We start from the raw sequence: 22,523 nt of genomic DNA, 5'->3' as shown, positions 1-22,523 counted from the left end.
GACAACAAAATTTAAACACTGTACTTATTTTAGCTGTTATATTAGGTGACCCTAAAGCTGGCCATACATACTGGCCCTTTTTAGATTGTTTTATGCAGATAACATCCATGTCTGCAGTTCTTTTCATGTTAGGTCATCTTCCCATTTGCAGTAATTTCAGGCTCTGACTTGTTTCTACACCATCAAAAAAAAAAAAAAGTTTTTCAGCCCATATGTGAAGCAGATCATTTAAGATCCTTTGTACCCACACTATTTGTAACAACAATTGTACTGATAACGTTCACGTTGTCTGACAATCTAATTTCTATGTGAACATATGTAAAAAAAAAATAATTAGATATGATTTGTAGATTGGATTTTTGTTACAGATGTATCTCAAGAACAATACAAGTTTCTCCTTAAGCAAATTTAAAACAAAACTACTTCCTAATGTCATTAATCATTTTTTGACAGATCAACCAATTTTAAAGTGGAAGTCCGGTCTAAACTACTCCCTACCCTGCAGTGTAAAGATGTGTATACTTACCTATTCACTGGGCACAGGGCCAGACTGGGCCATTCTGATGCCCCGTAAATAAGGCTGCCCCACTTCCACCGCAGACGTGCCTAAAGGCTTCCTGGTGAAGAGGAGTAAAAAGTCCCCATCAGTGTCCTACGGGGTGAGGACGAGTACAGACCCAATATTCCCCACGCACATGTTCGAGGAAATGGATGTAATGACCTTAGGCTGGCAACCATGGACGATCAAAGTGACAAGTGTCATTAGCACACCAAGGATTCTGTAAAAGGGTCCAAATCTTTATTTTTGTGAACACAAGGTAAACATAAGGCAACGTTTTGGAGCCACACAGTGCTCCTTGCACGGCTCCTAAACGTTGCCTTATATTTACCATGTCACCACGAAAAGAAAGCTTTGGAATCTTTTGAGGAATCCTTAGTGTGATACTTCACTTTGATCGAGGAAGAGGAAAGAGCGCAGGCCGCCCCAGCATGGATGGTATACACCGTGCCTGAGCAGAGACAAGCTCCGTGCCTGAGCAGAGACAAGCTCCCTGCCCCACCAGAGGCTCTCCTCCCCTAACCAAGCTGGCCTGGCTCCCCCTGCCGGCCAGGTCAGAAACCAGAGTTGGTGCAGCAGGTGCTGTCCAGCCAGGTAAGGAGAGTACCTGGTAGAGCTTCAGCCTTGGATGGGGGTCAGTAGAATGCAGGGAAGAGGGAGAGCAGCCAAGGTGCCGCACCATGGGCCTCTGTGTTGTACTTGCCCTGGGGTCAAAAGTTGCCATTCCGCTTTAGTCACATGGTTGGGTCCCAGCTCTGTGTTAAGGGTAAAAGGAGGGACACCCCCATAGTAAGCCTATGCATTACAAGCTATCCTCTCTCCTGAAGTCTGCACTCTTGTAACTAGACTGGTGCACCCAGGGAATAAGTATAAACATCTTTCCGCTACAGGCTAGTTAGTATAGGACTTAGAATAGGGGGTGGGAGCAGGTTTAGAACAGACTTCTACTTTAACTTTCTGAATTAATTTTTAAAACAGTAGTCTCTACATTTTGTTATCTTCTCCCAAATCTTTTTGACCACATGCAAAAATCTGCAGTCAAACGGTAACACTTAACCATCAGGAGTATAGAGTCTAATTAGATGCTGCAGCTCTGTCGGATAGCCGCTAACTGGACAGCGCTGGTGATTTTTTACATAGTAATAAGCACACCTGTAGCAAAAGACATAGCCTGAGGTGCCAAGAGCAGTGTCATTAACTCGCACTTTACGACATAGTGGGCACACTGTCTTTAGTTTGGGCAGAAGAGGGGAGTATGTTCCAAGGTCGAAGTGGATAGGTGGAGAAGGGGCAGGCAGGGAGCTAAGAGATTTAAGTGTATCTTGGTTTTCTGCCGAGTACCACCACTCAAGGAACTGCAGGAAGAAGACACCCAATGACAGGCTGGAAGAGAGAGTCACAGACACACCACCAAGGACTTTCTTCAGAATGCTGCCCACACTGGAAAAACAAAAAAACAAAAAACAAAACACACAGTCAAAAGTTAGGACATGATGAGAGTAAGGTGTTGGCAGTGTAACTGCCTATAACATTCTATGAGCTGCCTGCTCTTCTGTTTTTTTTTTTTTTTTTATATCTGTACTGGATTAAGATACCAGGTATTGTGGGATTAGCCATTTCCTCTGCTTTAGGCCAGGTCACAGGAGATTCCAAAGGAGGTACTTTTAACCCACCAGGTCCAAGAGTATAATCTGAGACAAACAGCTCAGTACTCTTCAAATTGTGCAACTTCTGATATCATGGTCTGATGTTTAACCAACCATTTTCACACTTTCCATGCAGCAACAACCCTAATGGTTGTTGATGGAACTTGTTAGTAATGACACCTAAAGCAGAACATAAACTAATCGATTTAACGGTTTCCCAAAACAGTTACAGTGCCTTGAAAATGTATTCATACACCACCATGTTTCATGGTGGGGATGGTGTGTTCAGGGTCATGTGCAGTGTTAGTTTTCCACCACACATATCGTTTTGTTTTTAGGCCAAAAAGTTACATTTTGACCAGAGCACCTTCTTCCACATGTTTGGTGTGCCCCCCACATGGCAAACAGGACTTCTTATTGCTTTCTTCTTACCACTCTTCCATAAAGGCCAGATTTGTGGAGTGCACGACTAATAGTTGTCCTGTGGACAGATTCTCCCACCTGAGCTGTGGATCTCTGCAGCTCCTCCAGAGTTACCATGGGCCTCTTGGCTGCTTCTCTGATTAATGCTTTCCTTGCCAGGTCTGTCAGTTTAGGTGGACGGCCATGTCTTGGTAGGTTTGCAGTTGTGGCATACTCTTTCCATTTTCGGATGATGGATTGAACAGTGCTCCATGAGATGTTCAAAGTTTGGGATATTTTTTTTTTTTTTTTTTATAACCTAACCCTGCTTCAAAAGGAGAAGTCCAGCCTAAGCTTGTTTGGCTGGGCTTTTCCTATGGGTCACAGGAGTGCAATTAGTTTTGGATGGAATTCCGCTCTCTGCTGACTTCACAGGAATCAGTCCAGGCACTGCGTCATCGTGACAATAAAGTCATGATCCGCCAGGTGCCTGGACGGGCACGTCTCAGTGAGCCACTGAGAGCCTGAGATGGCCATTCCCAGCCCTACACAGCTCAGCGCTCCAGTGAGCGTGGAGGAGCAGAGCGAAGAGCTGCTGATTGACAGTCAGCAGCTCTCTGCTCGGGGATCTGTGAGAACCAAACCATTGGCGATGTTTGATTGCGCGGTTCTCAGTGTAGAGGCGCCGGGGAACAGATGCTGCATCCACCTAAGTAAGTATGATGGGGGGGGAAAAAACCCCAAACCCATACTTCTCTTTTAAAACTTCTCCACAACTTTATCCCTGACCTGTCTAGTGTGTTTCTTGGTCTTCATGATGTGGTTTGTTCACTAAGGTTCTCTAACAAACCTCTGAGGGGTTCACAGAACAGTTTTATACTAGAGCTGCACGATTCTGGCTAAAATGAGAATCGCGATTAGTTTGCTTAGAATAAAGATCACAATTCTCATGGTTCTCGTGGCTTAAAATCATCCTTCACCTACAAAAAAATAAATAAAATTGGGCTAACTTTAACATTTAGTTTTTAAAAAAAAATTAATTGAAGTGTATTTTTTTTCCAAAAAAAATTGGGTTTGAAAGACCGCTGCGCAAATACAGTGTGACATAAAATATTGCAACAACCGCCATTTTGTTCTCTAGGATCTCTGCTAAAAAATATATATAATGTTTGGAGGTTCTAAGTAATTTTCTAGCAAAAAAAATTGATTTTAACATGTAAGCAACAAGTGTTAGAAAAAAGATTAGACAAGACAAGTATTAAGTGGTTAAACTTCCCCCTTTTACAGACCAAAGTTCATCCCTTTGATCTAAAAGAACCAAATGATACAATGTTTATAGTTACCTCAGTGCTGAGCAATGTTGATATAAAAAAAAAAAAAAATATGCCAGCAAATGTTTGACAGATCTGAGCAGAGAACGGCTCTGCACTCGCTACATAGAATCGTAGAAATGCCAGATTAAGATCTTAAGGGGGGTTGATTCGAGATCACGATTTTTTAACGATTAATCGTGTAGCTCTAATTTATACTGAAAATAAAATTACACACAGGTGGACTCTACTTATTAGGTGACTTCTAAAGACAATTGGTTCCGATAGGTCAGTGATGGCGAACCTTGGCACCCCAGATGTTTTGAAACTACATGATGCAGAGTGCATGAGCATCATGGGAAATGTAGTTCCAAAACATCTGGGGTGCCAAGGCTCGCCATCACTGCACTAGGTTTTAGTTAGGGGTATCAGAGTGAAGGTGGGCTGAATACAAATGCACGCTACACCTTTTTTTTCCATTTATTTGTAAAAAAAAAAAAAATTTGAAAATCATTTTCCTTTCACAATTATGTGCCACTTTGTGTTGGTCTATGACATAAAAGCCCAATAAAATACATTCACGTTTTTGGTTGTAATATGGAAAATTTCAGAGGGTTTAGAGCTACTATTTTTTAGCAGATGAAAACCACAAATCCCACTACTCAAGCAGGTGGCAAGTGACTTAAAGCAGAACTAAACCCTCTTATCCTTTACATATACATGGTGCACAGGGGGAAGTGTTTGTGGTCCAGAGAGCAGCCTGTGTAACAATGGCACAGCCACCAGTAGACAAGGAAGTGTGTTATTGGCAAAAACACCAGCTGAAAAATAAATAAAAAAAAGCTGCTATAAGTTTAATTTTGGCTTTTGGGTTTAGATACACTTTAAAGCTTGTCGGAAATCTCACACCTTTTTATTTCTATATAGTCCTGTAACCTCACTTAGTTTTTGAGGAGACTTTGATTGTAATGCCTTAAAATACCTTGTTCTGTAGAGAAAATCCTGTTTCTTACCCTCCAGTGTTCAGTGCAGGCAGAGCTGAGATACTGCGCCCAGCACAATGCTTCTTTGTGTAGAGAATTGCAGAGGAAGAGAGGGGGTGTGTCAGACCAGCTCTGTTACTGAATGCAGATTACTGAGTGCACTGGGTCTAACTATAGTATCAATGGCACTGCACAAGAAAACGGAGGTCATTGCTACAATGTTTTTCTCACTGTATGTTCACTTTGGTGGCTCAGCTGGGCTTTAACCACTTCAGCCCCGAAACGTTTCACCTTCTTCATGACCAGGCCATTTTTTGCGATACGGCACTGCATTACTGTATATACTCGAGTATAAGTCGAGTTTTTCAGCACTTTTTTTGTGCTGAAAGTGCCCCCCTCGGCTTATACTCAAGCACTTTTCTGCAGCAAATAATTTCATTTTCCAAACCGACTTTGGGGCCCCGTATCTCAGGGCCACTTGTGGCCCCAAGATACAGATCCCCAAAATCGGTTCGGAAAATGTCATACTCTGCTGCAGAAAAGTGCTTGACATTTTCTGAACCGACTTTGGGGGTCACTTGGTGCTAGGAACCCCAAATTTGGTGTGCAAACCCAGTGGAGCTGGTACCATAACATATCCAAAGCTGGGGTTCCTAGCCCCAAGTGGACCCGAGATACGGGGCCCCAAACCTGGTTCAGAAAATGTCATTCTCCGCTGCAGAAAAGTGCTTGACATTTTCTGAACCGATTTTTGGGGCCCAGTATCTTGGGGCCACTTGGTGCTAGAAACCCCAGCTTTGAATATTTTATGGTGCTAGTTCCATTGGGTTTGCACACCAAATTTTGGGTTCTAAGTGATACGGGGCCCCAAATTCGGTCAACTGTGTCCATCTGCAGCAATGTCATTTCGGGAACCTTTGGGTTCAGAGACCCTAAATTTTGGCTGCAGCTAGGGGGCATTTAGGAACCCTTAACTACAGAGTTTGAAGTTCAGGGGACCTATGGCTGCAAATGGGCACAGTGAGGCTGCAAATAGGCACAGTGAGGCTGCAAATGGGCATTGTTGACCCTCTTATCCACTTACAGTAGCTGTGCATTTCTCACCCTCGTCTTATACTCGGGTCAATAAGTTCTTCCCATTTTTTTGTGGTAAATTAGGGCCTCGACTTATACTCGGATCGACTTATACTCGAGTATATATTTTTCTCACAAATAGAGCTTTCTTTTGGTGGTATGTGATCACCTCTGCAGTTTTTATTTTTTACGCTATAAACCAAAAAAAAAAAAAAAACCAAAAAAAAAAAAAAAAACACAAACGTTTTTTACTTTCTGCTATAAAACATATCCAATATAAAAAAAAAAAAAAAAAAAAAATCAAATTTAGGCCAATATATATTCTGCTACATATTTTTGGTAAAAAAAAAAAAAAAAATCACAATAAGCGTATTTTGACTGGTTTTAGCGTCTACAAACTATGGGATATTTTTATGGCATTTTTATTTTATTTTTACTAGTAATTGCGATGATCTGCGATTTTTAGCAGGACTGCAACATACAAATCGGACACTAAGTGAAACTTTTTGGGGACAAGTGACGCAAATAGTGATCAGTGTTTAAAAAAAATGCACTGTCACTGTACTAATGACACAGGCAGGGAAGGGGTTAACATCAGGGGTGATAATAAGGTTAGGTGTGCTCCAAGGGAATGCTTTCTAACTGTGTGGGAGAAAGCTTAACTGGAGGAAGAGAGAGAGATCTGTTCCTGCTTAGCAGAAACATAAGATCTCTATCTTCCTCTCTGACAGAACGGCAGTCTGCCTTGTTTACATATGCAGACTGTCATTCTGCCTCTGCTGTCAACGATCAGTGTGGGTCTCCTGCAAACATCGTGTCCGCCAGACCCACTGATTGAACTCAGCGGGAGCCAATCACTGCGGGAGCAGGTTGCTGGCAGCGCGCACATGCCCCAGACCCAGGAAGAGACAACATCATAGAGGTACGTAGTTTCGCACAGCTGGGCCGCCCTGCCGCAGTAAAAGTGCGGTGGGCGGTTCGGAAGCGGTTAAAGTACACAAAGTATTGTCTACAGTGAATAAATATGTAGAAGCTCTTCTACATAGCTGGGCTAAAGGACTTCCTAGATCACCGACACAAGGGAGTGGGTTGAACTTGGCTGCTACAGCTGCTTTCAAACTGAGGATTTTTTTTTTTTTTTTAAAGAAGGACCTGAAAAGGTGAAGAAAAATGCTTCACTTTAAAATAAATGAACCACTTGTTGACCTGCTCACGCCGATATACGTTGGCAAAGTGGTGCGGGTGCACCAAACAACGCGCCCGTAGGTTGCTATGCCATCAGCGGCTAGCGGGCGCATGCATGCGGATCCCGCGGACTCGATGTCTGCCTGGACCATCCCCCCTAGAGTTAGAACATGCCCAGGAAACACACTTAATCCCTTGATCGCCCCCTAGTGTTTAACACCTTCCCTGCCAGTGACATTTACACAGTAAGCAGTGCATTTTTTATGTCACTGATCGCTGTATAAATGCCAATGGTCCCAAAATAGTGACAATAGTGTTCGATCTGTCCGCTGCAATGTCGCAGTCACGATAAAAAAAAAATAAAAATAAAAATAAAAAAACCTGCAGATCGCCCAACTACTAATAAAAAAATAATAATAAAAATGCCTGAAAAGAATTAAATAAAAGAAACTGGAATGTGACCCACATCCGCCCAAACATAGAAGAACAGAGACTCACCTCCATCCCTGGGACATTATAAAAGCATTAAAAGAAACAATTTATGGGACTTTAAATGAGGTGTATGTCTCTGCAAATATGGAATGTCAACTTATTGGTAGTAACCAATCCCCTAAGGGTAGTCCCTATAATGAACAAAACTAAATATTTCTTGTGTACAATATAGGCACGATATAGACATATTCAATGCACAATAGTCACATATTTAATGTTTATACATAGAAGGACATGATTGGTACAGACAACAATATTGAAGAATAATGTACAAAATTGGTAATAATAAATAATTATAAACAACATGGTAAAATTAATTCATAATGTTGAAACACGCTGTAAACCTGGCACCCTAGAGTATGGACTCAACGCGTTTCATGGCGTTTAAAGCCAATCATCAGGAGTAGGATGCTAAAAAATAAGTAAAAATGGAAAATAATTAAGTAATTTTTACCTACGTCAGATACCTATATAATGTATTAGGCTCTCTAGTTAGAATAAAGAAAGGTAATGATAGTACTAACCTGTAGGGTATCCAATGGGTATATACCCATTGCTACTAAATTAGGATGAACATAGCCTAGATATGTTTGTCTCCCCCGGGGTTGAGGCGGGGAAATTCAGTCCAGTACACTCCCTCCATCCTGGCGCCCAGATGGACAAGCAGGCTAGGTGGGGGGTGGAGGGACCAGCCAGCCAAAGATAGGAGGATAGACCATACATAGGGAAATAAAGGGCCCAGGATCAGGTATACTGACTATATAATGGGCATATCCAGGAATGGAGTGTCCATAGGAGTCCTATAATGCATACAAAAAAGGGGGCTAAGTAGATGTAATTTCATGTATTAAATAAATATATATACAAAAGGAGTAAGTGTCAAGTCCTGGAGAAGCCCTTACATACCTGGGTCAAAACGGAGATGAATATAATTGTCACAACCAGGTGGTAATGATATGTGAATGGCGCAAAGCTCCCTCCTGGCTGAAATACCCGCCAAGAGGGGCGGGACCCCGCCAACGTCATGCGTGCACGCTGAGCGGCGAGGAGGAGAGATACGCTCCGTGGTCGCCGCAGCATGAGAAGACAAGCATACACGCCCCTCGATCGGCACACAAAAGAGGGCCGTGCGAGAGGGTGTGCGAGCATGACGTCGAGGTGCAGAGGTCAACCCCTACCCCGTCACATAGGGGGCGGGCGAGGGGGAGGAACTAGGCACCTCGCAACCCCGGAGCGAGACCCCAAAACCTGGTTGTGACAATTATATTCATCTCCGTTTTCCTTATTCCTGGATATGCCCATTATATAGTCAGTATACCTGATCCTGGGCCCTTTATTTCCCTATGTATGGTCTATCCTCCTATCCTTGGCTGGCTGGTCCCTCCACCCCCCACCTAGCCTGCTTGTCCATCTGGGCGCCAGGATGGAGGGAGTGTACTGGACTGAATTTCCCCGCCTCAACCCCGGGGGGGACAAACATATCTAGGCTATGTTCATCCTAATTTAGTAGCAATGGGTATATACCCATTGGATACCCTATAGGTTAGTACTATCATTACCTTTCTTTATTCTAACTAGAGAGCCTAATACATTATATAGGTATCTGACGTAGGTAAAAATTACTTAATTATTTTCCATTTTTACTTATTTTTTAGCATCCTACTCCTGATGATTGGCTTTAAACGCCATGAAACGCGTTGAGTCCATACTCTAGGGTGCCAGGTTTACAGCATGTTTCAACATTATGAATTAATTTTACCATGTTGTTTATAATTATTTATTATTACCAATTTTGTACATTATTCTTCAATATTGTTGTCTGTACCAATCATGTCCTTCTATGTATAAACATTAAATATGTGACTATTGTGCATTGAATATGTCTATATCGTGCCTATATTGTACACAAGAAATATTTAGTTTTGTTCATTATAGGGACTACCCTTAGGGGATTGGTTACTACCAATAAGTTGACATTCCATATTTGCAGAGACATACACCTCATTTAAAGTCCCATAAATTGTTTCTTTTAATGCTTTTATAATGTCCCAGGGATGGAGGCGAGTCTCTGTTCTTCTATGTTTGGGCGGATGTGGGTCACATTCCAGTTTCTTTTATTTAATTCTTTTCAAATATATTTAGGGTGGAAGACACCCATTTCCTGATGTGACCCCCTATGCCCAACATATTATTTTCAGTTATATCCATTATCCATACATATCCATAGACCTTATTATAGTTCTAACATAGGTTATATTTCATTATATTATGATATTATGATATTATTATAAATTTTCCAGCAAGACTATCCATATTCAATTCCTATGTCCATACAATCATCTTTGTTCTTATTAGTTTTAGGCTCTCCTTCTAGGGGTTTATACTAGTTTGTCTCACTTCCCCTAGTTTGATGTCCATGGCCATGGGTTTTGGGGTCTCGCTCCGGGGTTGCGAGGTGCCTAGTTCCTCCCCCTCGCCCGCCCCCTATGTGACGGGGTAGGGGTTGACCTCTGCACCTCGACGTCATGCTCGCACACCCTCTCGCATGGCCCTCTTTTGTGTGCCGATCGAGGGGCGTGTATGCTTGTCTTCTCACGCTGCGGCGACCACGGAGCGTATCTCTCCTCCTCGCCGCTCAGCGTGCACGCATGACGTTGGCGGGGTCCCGCCCCTCTTGGCGGGTATTTCAGCCGGGAGGGAGCTTTGCGCCATTCACATATCATTACCACCTGGTTGTGACAATTATATTCATCTCCGTTTTGACCCAGGTATGTAAAGGCTTCTCCAGGACTTGACACTTACTCCTTTTGTATATATATTTATTTAATACATGAAATTACATCTACTTAGCCCCCTTTTTTGTATGCATTATAGGACTCCTATGGACACTCCATTCCTGGATATGCCCATTATATAGTCAGTATACCTGATCCTGGGCCCTTTATTTCCCTATGTATGGTCTATCCTCCTATCCTTGGCTGGCTGGTCCCTCCACCCCCCACCTAGCCTGCTTGTCCATCTGGGCGCCAGGATGGAGGGAGTGTACTGGACTGAATTTCCCCGCCTCAACCCCGGGGGAGACAAACATATCTAGGCTATGTTCATCCTAATTTAGTAGCAATGGGTATATACCCATTGGATACCCTACAGGTTAGTACTATCATTACCTTTCTTTATTCTAACTAGAGAGCCTAATACATTATATAGGTATCTGACGTAGGTAAAAATTACTTAATTATTTTCCATTTTTACTTATTTTTTAGCATCCTACTCCTGATGATTGGCTTTAAACGCCATGAAACGCGTTGAGTCCATACTCTAGGGTGCCAGGTTTACAGCGTGTTTCAACATTATGAATTAATTTTACCATGTTGTTTATAATTATTTATTATTACCAATTTTGTACATTATTCTTCAATATTGTTGTCTGTACCAATCATGTCCTTCTATGTATAAACATTAAATATGTGACTATTGTGCATTGAATATGTCTATATCGTGCCTATATTGTACACAAGAAATATTTAGTTTTGTTCATTATAGGGACTACCCTTAGGGGATTGGTTACTACCAATAAGTTGACATTCCATATTTGCAGAGACATACACCTCTTTTAAAGTCCCATAAATTGTTTCTTTTAATGCTTTTAATAATAAAAATGCCATAAATCTATCCCCTATTTTGTAGACGCGATAACTTGCGCAAACCAATCAATATACGCTTATTGCGATTCTTTTTTTTTTTTTTTTACCAAAAATATGTAGAAGAATACATATAGGCCTAAACCGAGGAAGAAATTAGTTTTTTTATATATTTTCTTGTGATATTTATTATAACAAAAAGTAAAAAAAAGTATGTTTTTTTTTATTCAAAATGTTCACTCTTTTTGTTTATAGCGCAAAAAATTAAAACCGCAGAGGTGATCAAATACCATCAGAGAGCTCTATTTGTGGGGAAAAAAAGACGTCAATTTTGTTTGGGTACAGCGTCGCATGACCGCAAGATTGTCAGCGACGTAGGGCCGTATGACAAAAAAGGGGTTGGTCAGGAAGGGGGTAAATACTTCCGGGGCTGAAGTGGTTTTAAGGTGTTCACATGTTCACACTGGGACGCGTCCGTTGTGGAGAAAAGAACCCTGCTTGCAGCATTTTTGGAGATAGTTTGGAGATCGTTTGGGGAGTTAAAAACGCACCAAAAAAAAAAAAAAAAAAAAAAAAAAAAAAAGCACCTTCCTATTAAAGGCAATGGTAAAAAACACACCCACATGCGGTTTTGCAGCAGGTCACTGAGAAAGCTGCCTACTTGAATGAGACAGTAAAGTGGGTAAGCTACTTTTTGTTCAAATGACAAACATAACGGAAGGTAATCTGCTAGTTAGTGGAAATCAGAGCATCATGCTTTTTACTACATACAGGGTTTTTTCTGTCTGAAAACAAACAGTGTACAGGACAAATAAATAATGATATTTGAAGCGCTTCACAATGTGCATGAAAATGAATATATAAGAATAAATATAAATAGTCAAATAAATCCAGCGGTGAGTAAAAATTCCTATAAAATCCAGCAATCAAAATAGTGTAAAATTATAAAAAATTAGTGACACCAAATGTGTAAAAAATTCACATAAAAAATCCACATAAAAATAAATATATAGGGATGTATTCAGAAGGTTCAATTATACAGGTGTAGAATCCTGATTGGTATAGAGCTTTTGATCACTAGCAGTGTACAGGACAAATTAACATTTTATACCAGTCCTTTTAAAAAGTGTAAAAAGACAACTGGTAGAATATGCAAACTAGTCAGTGCAGGTGGTTAAAAAAAAACCAAACAATTGTTGGGGGATTTGTTCTTCAAGGGAAGAATCAGGCAGTTTGGAAGTCACAATGGGGTTGATTTTCTAAAACTGGAGTGCAAAATCTGGTGCAGCTGTGCATAAAAAAACAAACAAAAAATATAAAAAACAACAATCAGCTTCAGAAGAATGAAAACTCCTACAAGCTTTAACCAGTGCTCGGCTGGACACTGATAGATGCCACAAGACTGCTATATGCTGCTGATGAGAGAAGATATTTAGCAGTTTATATTTACTAAAATTATTACATTTCCATGTTCTGTGTACTGTGGGAGAACAGATATAGTGAATGCAGGGGTTTAGTAACACTTTAACAGTACTGTTCACCAACAGGTAGTAGTCTGGAATTTACGATGGTTAAATTAATATTAAAAAAAAAAAAAAAAAAAAAAAAAGTTATATTATTCCTTATTTACACTTAAATAACTGTTTTAAAAAAGACCTTTCCTGCTATACTTATTACAGCAAGGCTGCTTTCACACTGCAGCCATCCGAGTGTTATAGCAGCTCTTTGGTGCCGCTATTCGGGTGGTAGCGGGGTGCTTTTAACCCCCAAGAAAGGGTTAAAAGCGCCTGTGTTGTCGCGTTTCCGAATCGGTTTTCAGACGCTTTGGAAGCACTGCCCATTCATTCCAATAGGCAGGGGCGGTCTGGGAGTGGTGTATACAACGCCCCAATGATACTGCTTGCAGGACGTTTTCTAAAGTCCTGCAAGTGCACTGCCCCAGTGTGAAAGCACTCAGGATTTCACACTGGGGTGGCAAGGGAGGCAGTTTTCAGGCGCTATTTCTAACACTAAAATGCCTGAAAACTGCCCCAGTGTGAAAGGGGTCTAAGCCTCAGTTACTTTTGGTATGCTGGATCTGGACCACAGCCAACACTTCAATTTGATCACTTGTAGTAAGCCTCGGTTCACACTGGGACGACTTGTCAGGCGACCTAGGTCGCCTGACAAGTAGCGTCCCGTTCAGTACAATGGAACCGTTCTAATCGGAGCGACGCAAGTCGCTCCGACTTAGAAAAAGGTTCCTGTATGACTTTGGGGGCGACTTGGGGCGACTTGCATAGACTTCTATACAGAAGTCGTTTTGCAAGTCGCCCCGGCAGTCGTGTGCAGGTCGCCTCGGTGAGGCGACCTGCAAGTCGTGCCGCCTCTGGTGTGAACCGAGGCTAATGGTTGTTTATTATGATTACAAATGTAAACAACGATCAAGGCAGTACGTGAGGCTGCATTCACACCTTAGCCGAGTGTCTTTGGTCATTCTGCAAGTTTTGCTAATTTTTGCGGGTGTCTGAAGCTTGAGCAATTTTGAAAAAAATTATTTCAGCCAATGGAAAGTTAGTTACCTGGGATTAAAAAAAGTGTGATACAGTGTGAGTTTTGCATTTTTCGGCTACTCCTATTAAGAGATATAGGGGCCAAACACACTTGAAGCTTGTAACGCAAAAGAAGCTCTGGTATGAGCCAGCCCTAAATGCTCTTTTAGATCTTTCTCTCCGGGGTAACCAACACCATTTTATTTCATGTCCTGTTGTCACACAGCCAGAATTAAAAAAGGTGACAAAAATAAAAAAAAAATATCTGACGCTTACCTTTTTTTCAAAGACTAAAAAAAAAAAACTTTTAGCAAGAGTTGGCCTTTAACCACTTATCCCCGGAAGGATTTACCCCCTTAATGAAAGTCCAAGTCTTTGCGATACGGCACTGCGTCACTTTGACAATAACGCGGTTGTACGACGCTGTACCCAAATAAAATTGATGTTTTTTCCCACAAATAGCGCTTTCTTTTGGTGGTATTTGATCAGCTCTGCGGGTATTACTTTTTGCACTATAAACAAAATCGACAAATTTGAAAAAAAATATATATTTTTTTACTTTTTGCTATAATACATATCCAATAATAATAAAAAAAAAAAAAATGTAAAAAAAATAAATTTAATCATCAGTTTAGGCCAATATGTATTCTCATATATATTTTTGGTAGAAAAAAATAATTAAATTGCAATAAGCGTATATTGATTGGTTTGCGCAAAAGTTATAGAGTCTACAAAATAGGGGACAGATTTATGGCATTTTTATTATAATTTTTTTTACTAGTAATGGCGGTGATCAGTGATTTTTAGCGGGACTGCGACATTGTGGTGGACACATCGGACACTTGACACTTTTTTGGGACCAATGACATTATACTACAGTGATCAGAGCTAAAAATATGCACTGATCACACTAGAGGGCGATCAAAAGGTTAAGTGTGTCCTAGGGAGGGGTTTCTAACTGTGGGGGGAGTGGACTGACAGGGAGTAGAGAGAGATCACTGTTCCTGATCACTAGGAACAGATGATCTCTCTGTACTCCCCTGTCAGAACGGGAATCTGCTTTGTTTACAAAGGCTGATCCCCGTTCTGCCTCAGTGGAGCGATCCCGAGTGGCCAGCGGACACCGTGGCCGCCGGACCCGCGCATTGGCTCCCCAGCCGTGCACAAAACGACATATAGGCATGTCATTTCGCGCAATAGGGCCGTCCTACCACAGTATATATGTGGCGGGCGGTCCTGAAGTGGTTAAATTTCAACACCATGTCAAGTAAAAATTGTCTAAATACCAGAGTCATGTTTAGTCATACATGAATCTTGGTGTGTTTTGTGTATTTCAGATCTGTGCAGTAATCAAGTGTAAACTTTGTCTTTGTGCAGGAATTCCTGTAATAAAGACACATCACAGGTCCCAGAAGACTACAGGAACATTCACAAGGAACAGCACAGCTCACGGATGTGCAGTAGGAAACAGGCTGTGAAGCCGCAAGGCCCCACTTCCCGTTCCCCTTACTAGAGATGCCGTCACCTGCACTCAAAGCAGATTAATTGGTTCGGGTGATGACATCGCGGGATCCCTGGACAGGTAAGTGTCCTTATATTACAAATACTGTAGCTACTGACTTAAATTTTTGGGGGGGCGCCTGAAGCTCCTCTTTAACTGACCCAACGAGACCAAATAAGAAAAGTTCATTGTTATGGTTTAAAATTAATTTTCCCTAGGCTAAACTGACTATTTTCCTACCGGCCAGCAGTAAATTTGGTATCTGTAGACTTTTAGAGCAAAATCACCTCTGTTGATCTGCCATCTCCCACAAGAGAAGCAGTAAAGGTAGCATATACTACACAGCAGCTAGCCACAAGAAAATCCTGTTTCTATTCTTAGGTTAATAAAATTTGCCTTGACACTATACTGCGACAATACCACAAATGTTATCTGAGGACAAAGAGTTACTTTAAATAAAACTAAAAATACGATCAGCAACAACTCACCTCAGTGCAGACTTTGTTGGAGTTTTTTCTGGTTGACTATCCATGGCTTGTAGGTCTTCTGTGGTCAGTCTAGCAAGCTGCACTCCAGCCAAACTGAGCAGAGGAGAGTGATGCCTTGTATTCCACAGAATGTATCGGAGTTGATAAAACAAAAACCAACCTTCCCATGACAGTCTTATATAAGGGTAAGATGCCAAAATTGCTTTATAGCATCTTTTGTGGAATGATGTTGAGTTTTGTATAGAATAATCTTCCTCTTCTCGCAGTCTGTTCATTAGTTTCTCTAGCTTTACTCGTAGATAAGGTACCAGCACAAGCAGCAGCAGGGACTTCCAGTACTCTCTCCGTGGCAAGTTGCGCTTTCCGTTGCTGCCCAACATGGCCATGCGCTTCAGTCCATAGAAATTCTCAGAGAAAGAAGCGCCTGCCCAAGACAAATAGTGCTGTTGCAGCAGCAGATCCAGCAGGGTGTAAAGTTCATCAAACCACCTCCAAAGGGGGCCATAACGTGCTGGATTTGATTCAGCAAGGATCTGTAAAGTTTGACAAGACAAAAGCTTTAGTTTCTGGTTTAACAAATTTCTGTGTGTGCCACTAATCTTGCTTGCCTGTTCAAACAGCTATAACGGTGATAGCGAACCTTGGCACCCCAGATGTTTTGGAACTACATTTTCCATGATGCTCATGCACTCTGCAGTGTACTGGTACATCATGGGAAATGTAGTTCCAAAACATCTGGGGTGCCAAAGTTCGCCATCACTGAGCTATTATAACAACTGAATGAGAACTGCAGGCAAGGATATCAAGCAAAATACATCAGAAACAGCCCAAATACAAATATTTATTGTTTATGTTATTACCAGCCAAATATGAAAAGTTGTGTGTGCAAGTTTACCGACACATGGCCCTCATGCATACCAGTTAGCATCCCTTTATGCCTGGTATGTTGACATTAGCAATATCAACGTAAAAAGTCCATAAGCCGCACATCATGAAGCAGACCCATGTGCTGAAGTGAGATGAATGGCAACCTGAGCCTGGACTCCAGCCAGGCCATGCCCCAACACATTTCACCCCGCCCCTTGGAGCTTAATCATTCAGATTGATGAGGCGGAGCGAAACGCATTGCTGGCGTGGCCTGACTGGAGTCTGGACTGAGGCTGCCTTTCATCTCACTACATGCACACGGGTCTGCTTCATGATGTGCAGCTTATGGGTCTTTTCCTTTGACATTGCTGCAGCTTGGAGCTTTGATGAGCTCCCTATCCCTACCTGCACTCACAGTGGTCTAGTTGGATTTTACCTCTCTATCGGCACCTACATTTTGTCTTTTTGGCTCTTACTGAGATTGTAATAAGGAATGAAAATAAAAATATATATAATATATCGAAGGTACAGATGATTGTTAAATAAAAACAAAGTGGAACTAAAATTAACTATTAGACTTCGAGAAAGCAACTTTTTTTTTTTTTTTTTGCAAAAGAGACGTGCAATGTCTTTTCTGCAACAAAAAACATTAATGCCGCGTACAGACGATCGGACATTCCGACAACAAAATCCTGGATTTATTTCTGACGGATGTTGGCTCAAACTTGTCTTGCATACACACGGTCGCACAAATGTTGTCGGAAATGCCGAACGTCAAGAACGCGGTGACTTACAACACATACGATGAGCCGAGAAAAATGAAGTTCAATAGCCAGTGCAGCTCTTCTGCTTGATTCCGAGCATGCGTGGAATTTTGTGCGTCGGAATTGTGTACACAAAATCAGAATTTACGACAACAGATTTTGTTGTCGGAAAATTTGAGAACCAGCTCTCAAATTTTGTTTGTCGGAAATTCCGACAAAAAATGTCCGATGGAGCCTACACACGATCGGAATTTCCAACAAGCTCACATTGAACATTTGTTGTTGGAAATTCCGACCATGTGAACGCGGCATTAGTGTTACTAAACCCACAATGTTAAAATCAGCCTGTATATGCAATAAGGCATGCTTGTTATACCCACTGTGGAACCTAAGGGGTTAATCCTCCGCATTCTGTAAAAAGGCTGTTTGATCCTGTCTTCTCTGATCATCCCCTTCTTTTACTGTCCCCAATCCATCATTTAATTTTGCTATAAGCACAATCAATTCCAATCCACAACTGAATAATCAACATAAAAAACAAAATAATTTGTTAAGCAGAATGCTCATATGCCAGGTTGCTTTATGTACACACAATTTGAAAATCATAAAATGGAAGTTTCCCCATCAAAAATATATTTGATGGACAAGCTTCTTAAAGCGGAGTTCCACCCTGAAAACGATTCACATTTTCCCAGTCCTCTATTAAGAATAAAAAACATTTGCAGTGAAAACATTTTTTAAACTTACCAGAAGTGCACTGTTGCTAGGTGGGAGCTCCTAATTTGCCATCCTAATTTGCCACTTCCGGCTCTGCGGTGCTCCACATCACTTTCTCCCTTGCCTGTGCTCCTGAGAAATGTGAGCCATGATTTCCCAGGAGTCAGTGGGCAGGAAATGACACGATTTAAGGCAGATCACAACGCCATTTTTAAAAAGGGAACAAAGCCCTTTGTTAGAGATATATAGAGATCCAATATTTATAGAGATAAAGAGTGGATATAAAAAGTCTACACACCCCTGCTAAAATGTCAGGTTTCTGTGATGTAAAAAATGAAACAAAGATAAATCATTTTAGAACTTTTTCCACCTTTTAATGTGACCTATAAACTGTACAACTCAGTTGAAAAACAAACTGAAATCTTTTAGGTGGAGGGAAGTAAAAATAAAAAAAATAAAAATAATATGGTTGCATAAGTGTGCACACCCTTAAGGCTGGGTTCACACTGCTGCGATGGCAGACATCGCATGTGATTCGCAGCGCACTGCTGTTCACATCACATGCGATGTGTGTGCGGTGCGATATCAGCCATACAGATAGTATGGCTGATATCACACCGCATTCGGTCCAAACACGCAAAGGACCCTTTTTTGTTTGGACCAGAATCGTATCGCATGGGTGTTCACACATATGCAATCAGATTCATGTCCGAACTGTCAGTTTGCAGTGCAATATGCGAGCTGAACTGGGGGGGTGTCGTTAATGTATGACACTCCCCAGCAGTTCGCATATGGCAGTGTGAACTGCCGTGCGACTCGGTGCGATGCGGGAACCCGCAGTAGAATTGCAGCGTTCCCGCACCGCAGCAGTGTGAACCCAGCCTAAAACTAATATGTTGTTGAAGCACCTTTTGATTTTATTACAGCACTCAATCTTTTTGGGTACGAGTCTATCAGCATGGCACATCTTGACTTGGCAATATTTGCCCACTCTTCTTTGCAAAAACATTCCAAATTTGTCAGATTGTGAGGGCATCTCCTGTGCACAGCCCTTTTCAGATCACCTCACAGATTTTCAGCTGGATTCAGGTCTGGGCTCTGGCTGGGCCATTCTAAAACTTTAATCTTCTGGTGAAGCCATTCCTTTGTTGATTTGGATGTATGCTTTGAGTCGTCTTGCTGAAAGATGAAGTTCCTCTTCATGTTCAGCTTTCTAGCAGAAGCCTGAGGCTTTTGTGCCCATATTGACTGGTATTTTGAACTATTCATAATTCCCATTACCTTGACTAAGGCCCCTGTTCCAGCTGAAGTAAAACAGCCCCAAAGCATGATGCTGCCACCACCATGCTTCACAGTGGGTATGGTGTTCTTTTAGTGATGTGCAGTGTTGTTTTTGCGCCAAACTTTTTTTTGGAATTATGGTGAAAAAGTTCCACCTTGGTTTCATCAGACCATAACACATTTTCCCCCGTGCTTTTGGGAGACTTCAGATGTGTTTTTGCAAAATTTAGCAGGGCTTGGATGTTTTTCTTTGTAAGAAAAGGCTTCCGTCTTGTCACTCTACCCCATAGCCCAGACATATGAAGAATATGGAAGATTGTTGTTATGTGTACCACACAGCCAATACTTGCCAGATATCCCTGCAGCTCCTTTAATGTTGCTGTAGGCCTCTTGGCAGCCTCCCTGACCAGTTTTCTTCTTGTCTTTTCATCAATTTCGGAGGGACGTCCAGTGGTGTCAGTTATGCCCTACTGTTGGTGTCAGTTTAAGCAATGGCGCCTCATATTTTGTGTCTGTGGTAGGAATAGTACCCCAAAGGCTGCAGTTTGGAGACCACTAGTCTAAAGCAAAGCTTTACCTGATAGGATGTAAAGCAATTAAAATGATAAGTTCACCTTTGGGAGCATGTTCCATCCGTTTTCAGGGTGGGACATTTAACACGTTCCCACTGCTGCAGCAGCTGCCCGACCCCCCTCCCTGTGACAGCGGCACAGGGGGAAGTTCCCCGTACTAGCGGTCACTTTTTAAAATCAGTGCGGCTGTGCGGGGCTCCCTCCACACAACCGCGTCATTCATTCACACAGCTTTGTGCGTGAATGAACTACAAGCCCCGACATCCTTTGTGGTTGTTGGCTTGTAGTTCTCAGTGAACTACCACAGCACTGTGGTACTTCATTGATTCTTCCTGTCAGATTGTATCTGTGTGCCCGTACGATGTACGGGCACACAGATACATTGAGAGATCTGCAATGCACTACAGGCTCAAAAACAAATACATAAATAAATGCTCATTTTTTTACCTGCAAAAAAATATGCATTTAATATTTTTTTCTAAAAAGTGAACTTATCCATTAAGTTCTTAGCTTGCCACTTCTGCCACCCAGGCACTTACTTTGACAACATGATGTAGAGCAGGTCTCACCGCTGCCATCAAACTCTCTTGGGCCACCACTTCAAAAATAGTAGGCCTGTCTTCGGTTGCCGAGGTTGTGATGTGGGCGCCGTGTTCAGCCATTTTCAAATTTCAGATGCTCGTCTTGAAAGTACGCAGCTACAAAGTATTCCGCTTAACCAAAGATCCCTGTAAATATAAAAACGATAACAGTTCTAAAGCAGTGTGTAGAATGCACAGAGCAGAGCAAGGCAACAGCACAGCCATCAGTTTCTGTTTAAACTCCATAGACAGTTAAAATGTGATAGCTCTAAACAAAACACAATAGTTGCACACTTCCTTCAACTATGGCTTAAAATCAATGACACCTTTAAACTTTCCTCTGACACCCCACTATTAGCCTCCTTTCTAGGTGACTCTAGGTTTAATCTAGCTTACAACAATAATGATCTACTCTCTCTATGGATAAACAATAGCCTAACTACATTAAGATCTCTACTAATTAAGAATGAATTCCCATCTTTTACCTCACTTCAATCTAAATATAATCTTCCCTCATTATATGCACATTAAATCCTTTGTCGCTGATCATTACTCGCTATCCATACAGCCCCTAAACACTCCTTTTTGAGCAAATATGCATATCCTCATCGAGAGATAGAGGTCTGATCTCTCAGCTATACTGTTACCTCAATAATTTTTCTATGGCCGATAAATCCGGACCAATGTTTCACTGGGAATCCGAGATAGATTGTTTCCTCCCCACGGAAATGTGGATCTCAATGACAGACAACCTTCGTAAAAGTAACAAAGCAATCCTATTCAGAGAGACTCCGGTGAAGCTGTTCTCCAGATGGTACTTGACCCCCTCTAAAAATCCACTCTTTCTACCCTGCAGCCTCCTCTGGATTGTTTTAGGGGCTGTTCTGAACCTGGCACATTTTTGCACTCGTTCTGGAGCTGTAAATACCTTGAGCAGATTTGGCAGGCTGCAGTCGATAGAATTGAGATATCATCCAAACAAAAAATAAATTCCCACCCCACAAATTTGCCTTCTGTATGCCAACAAACCAAATATACCTACCTCTTGCAAAACACTATTCCACTCATTGTGCAGCTCTATCCATTGGATGATAGCATATAACTGGAGATCAAACTAATTAGTATGGTCACAAGTCTTGTCCAGGATGGAAATGCTCAAACTTTCCGAGAAAATCTACCATACCTTACATGATAGTCTACATATCTTCAATTAAAAAAATGGTCTTACTGGAATTTACCATAAATACCATTGTTAGAAAACTTTTTGCAGCAAAACTTGTTATAACTATCTCTTATACTCTTCATTGTACCATACTCGCTCTTAAGCATAACATCGTCCTCCTTTTTATATTCTATACCGCATCAATACCTCTATTACAAATACCATATACTGTTTTAGCTACATTCCATGATTTCTTGTTAACTGACTCCATAAGTATTGTAACTTTACATTTGAACTTCCAAATAAAACTTTTGTAAACAAAAAAGAAATGTGACAGTTCATACTTACTAGTCATAAGTAGGTGAGCTCTGTGCCTTTCCATCTTCATGTCAGCTGCTCCCTGCAGCCACACATCACTCCCTGGGGAAGGTAGAAGCAGTAACACAGGACTAGTAAGCCAGAGGGCATGCTGCATGAGGAAAGATGAAAGGTCAGGTTTACACACGTGTGCGTGCTCATACACCAATCTGACAGCTTCACAACAGCTGCTGCATATTTACATTCATCCCAGCTATATCCACCGCCACATCTACAGCTAATCACTGTGTGTTAAGCGACTCAGTACGGTAATCTCTGGGTGTTGCCTGTGCCTCTGCTCTCCAAATACAACAACCAAAACAATCTGCGCCCTCTCGGCTCAGTTACAAGCTCTCCTCTACGAGCTTCCGCTGCTTGGAACGCACATCGACAAATAACACCGCAGGACT

At 41.6% G+C, this 22,523-nt stretch overlaps 1 protein-coding gene across 1 annotated transcript; it reads right to left on the bottom strand.

Annotated features, from left to right (window-relative positions):
- Positions 1-1,033: 1,033 nt before the first annotated feature.
- On the bottom strand, positions 1,034-22,511 carry PEX12 (peroxisomal biogenesis factor 12). The gene is made up of 5 exons (XM_073615228.1): positions 22,317-22,511; positions 22,105-22,225; positions 20,553-20,741; positions 15,813-16,345; positions 1,034-1,999 (listed from the first exon to the last, which is right to left on the bottom strand). Exons 3-5 carry the CDS (start codon positions 20,673-20,675, stop codon positions 1,612-1,614), a joined length of 1,044 nt encoding a protein of 347 aa, XP_073471329.1. The 5' UTR covers positions 20,676-20,741; positions 22,105-22,225; positions 22,317-22,511; the 3' UTR covers positions 1,034-1,611.
- Positions 22,512-22,523: the final 12 nt, after the last annotated feature.

Source organism: Aquarana catesbeiana, linkage group LG02 (assembly GCF_042186555.1).
Source record: "Aquarana catesbeiana isolate 2022-GZ linkage group LG02, ASM4218655v1, whole genome shotgun sequence".
NCBI lineage: Eukaryota > Metazoa > Chordata > Amphibia > Anura > Ranidae > Aquarana > Aquarana catesbeiana.
The sequence above is the reverse complement of the archived record's forward strand: the minus strand, read 5'-3'. Positions and strand labels throughout refer to the sequence as shown.

Coding starts and splice junctions, on each gene's coding strand:
- PEX12 (XM_073615228.1), bottom strand. CDS start 20,675: ATGGCTGAACACGGCGCCCACATCACAACCTCGGCAACCGAAGACAGG. Junction 16,346..20,552: donor CTCTACATCATGTTGTCAAA/GTAAGTGCCTGG, acceptor CAAACTTTACAG/ATCCTTGCTGAATCAAATCC. Junction 2,000..15,812: donor CCAACAAAGTCTGCACTGAG/GTGAGTTGTTGC, acceptor TTGTTTTTCCAG/TGTGGGCAGCATTCTGAAGA.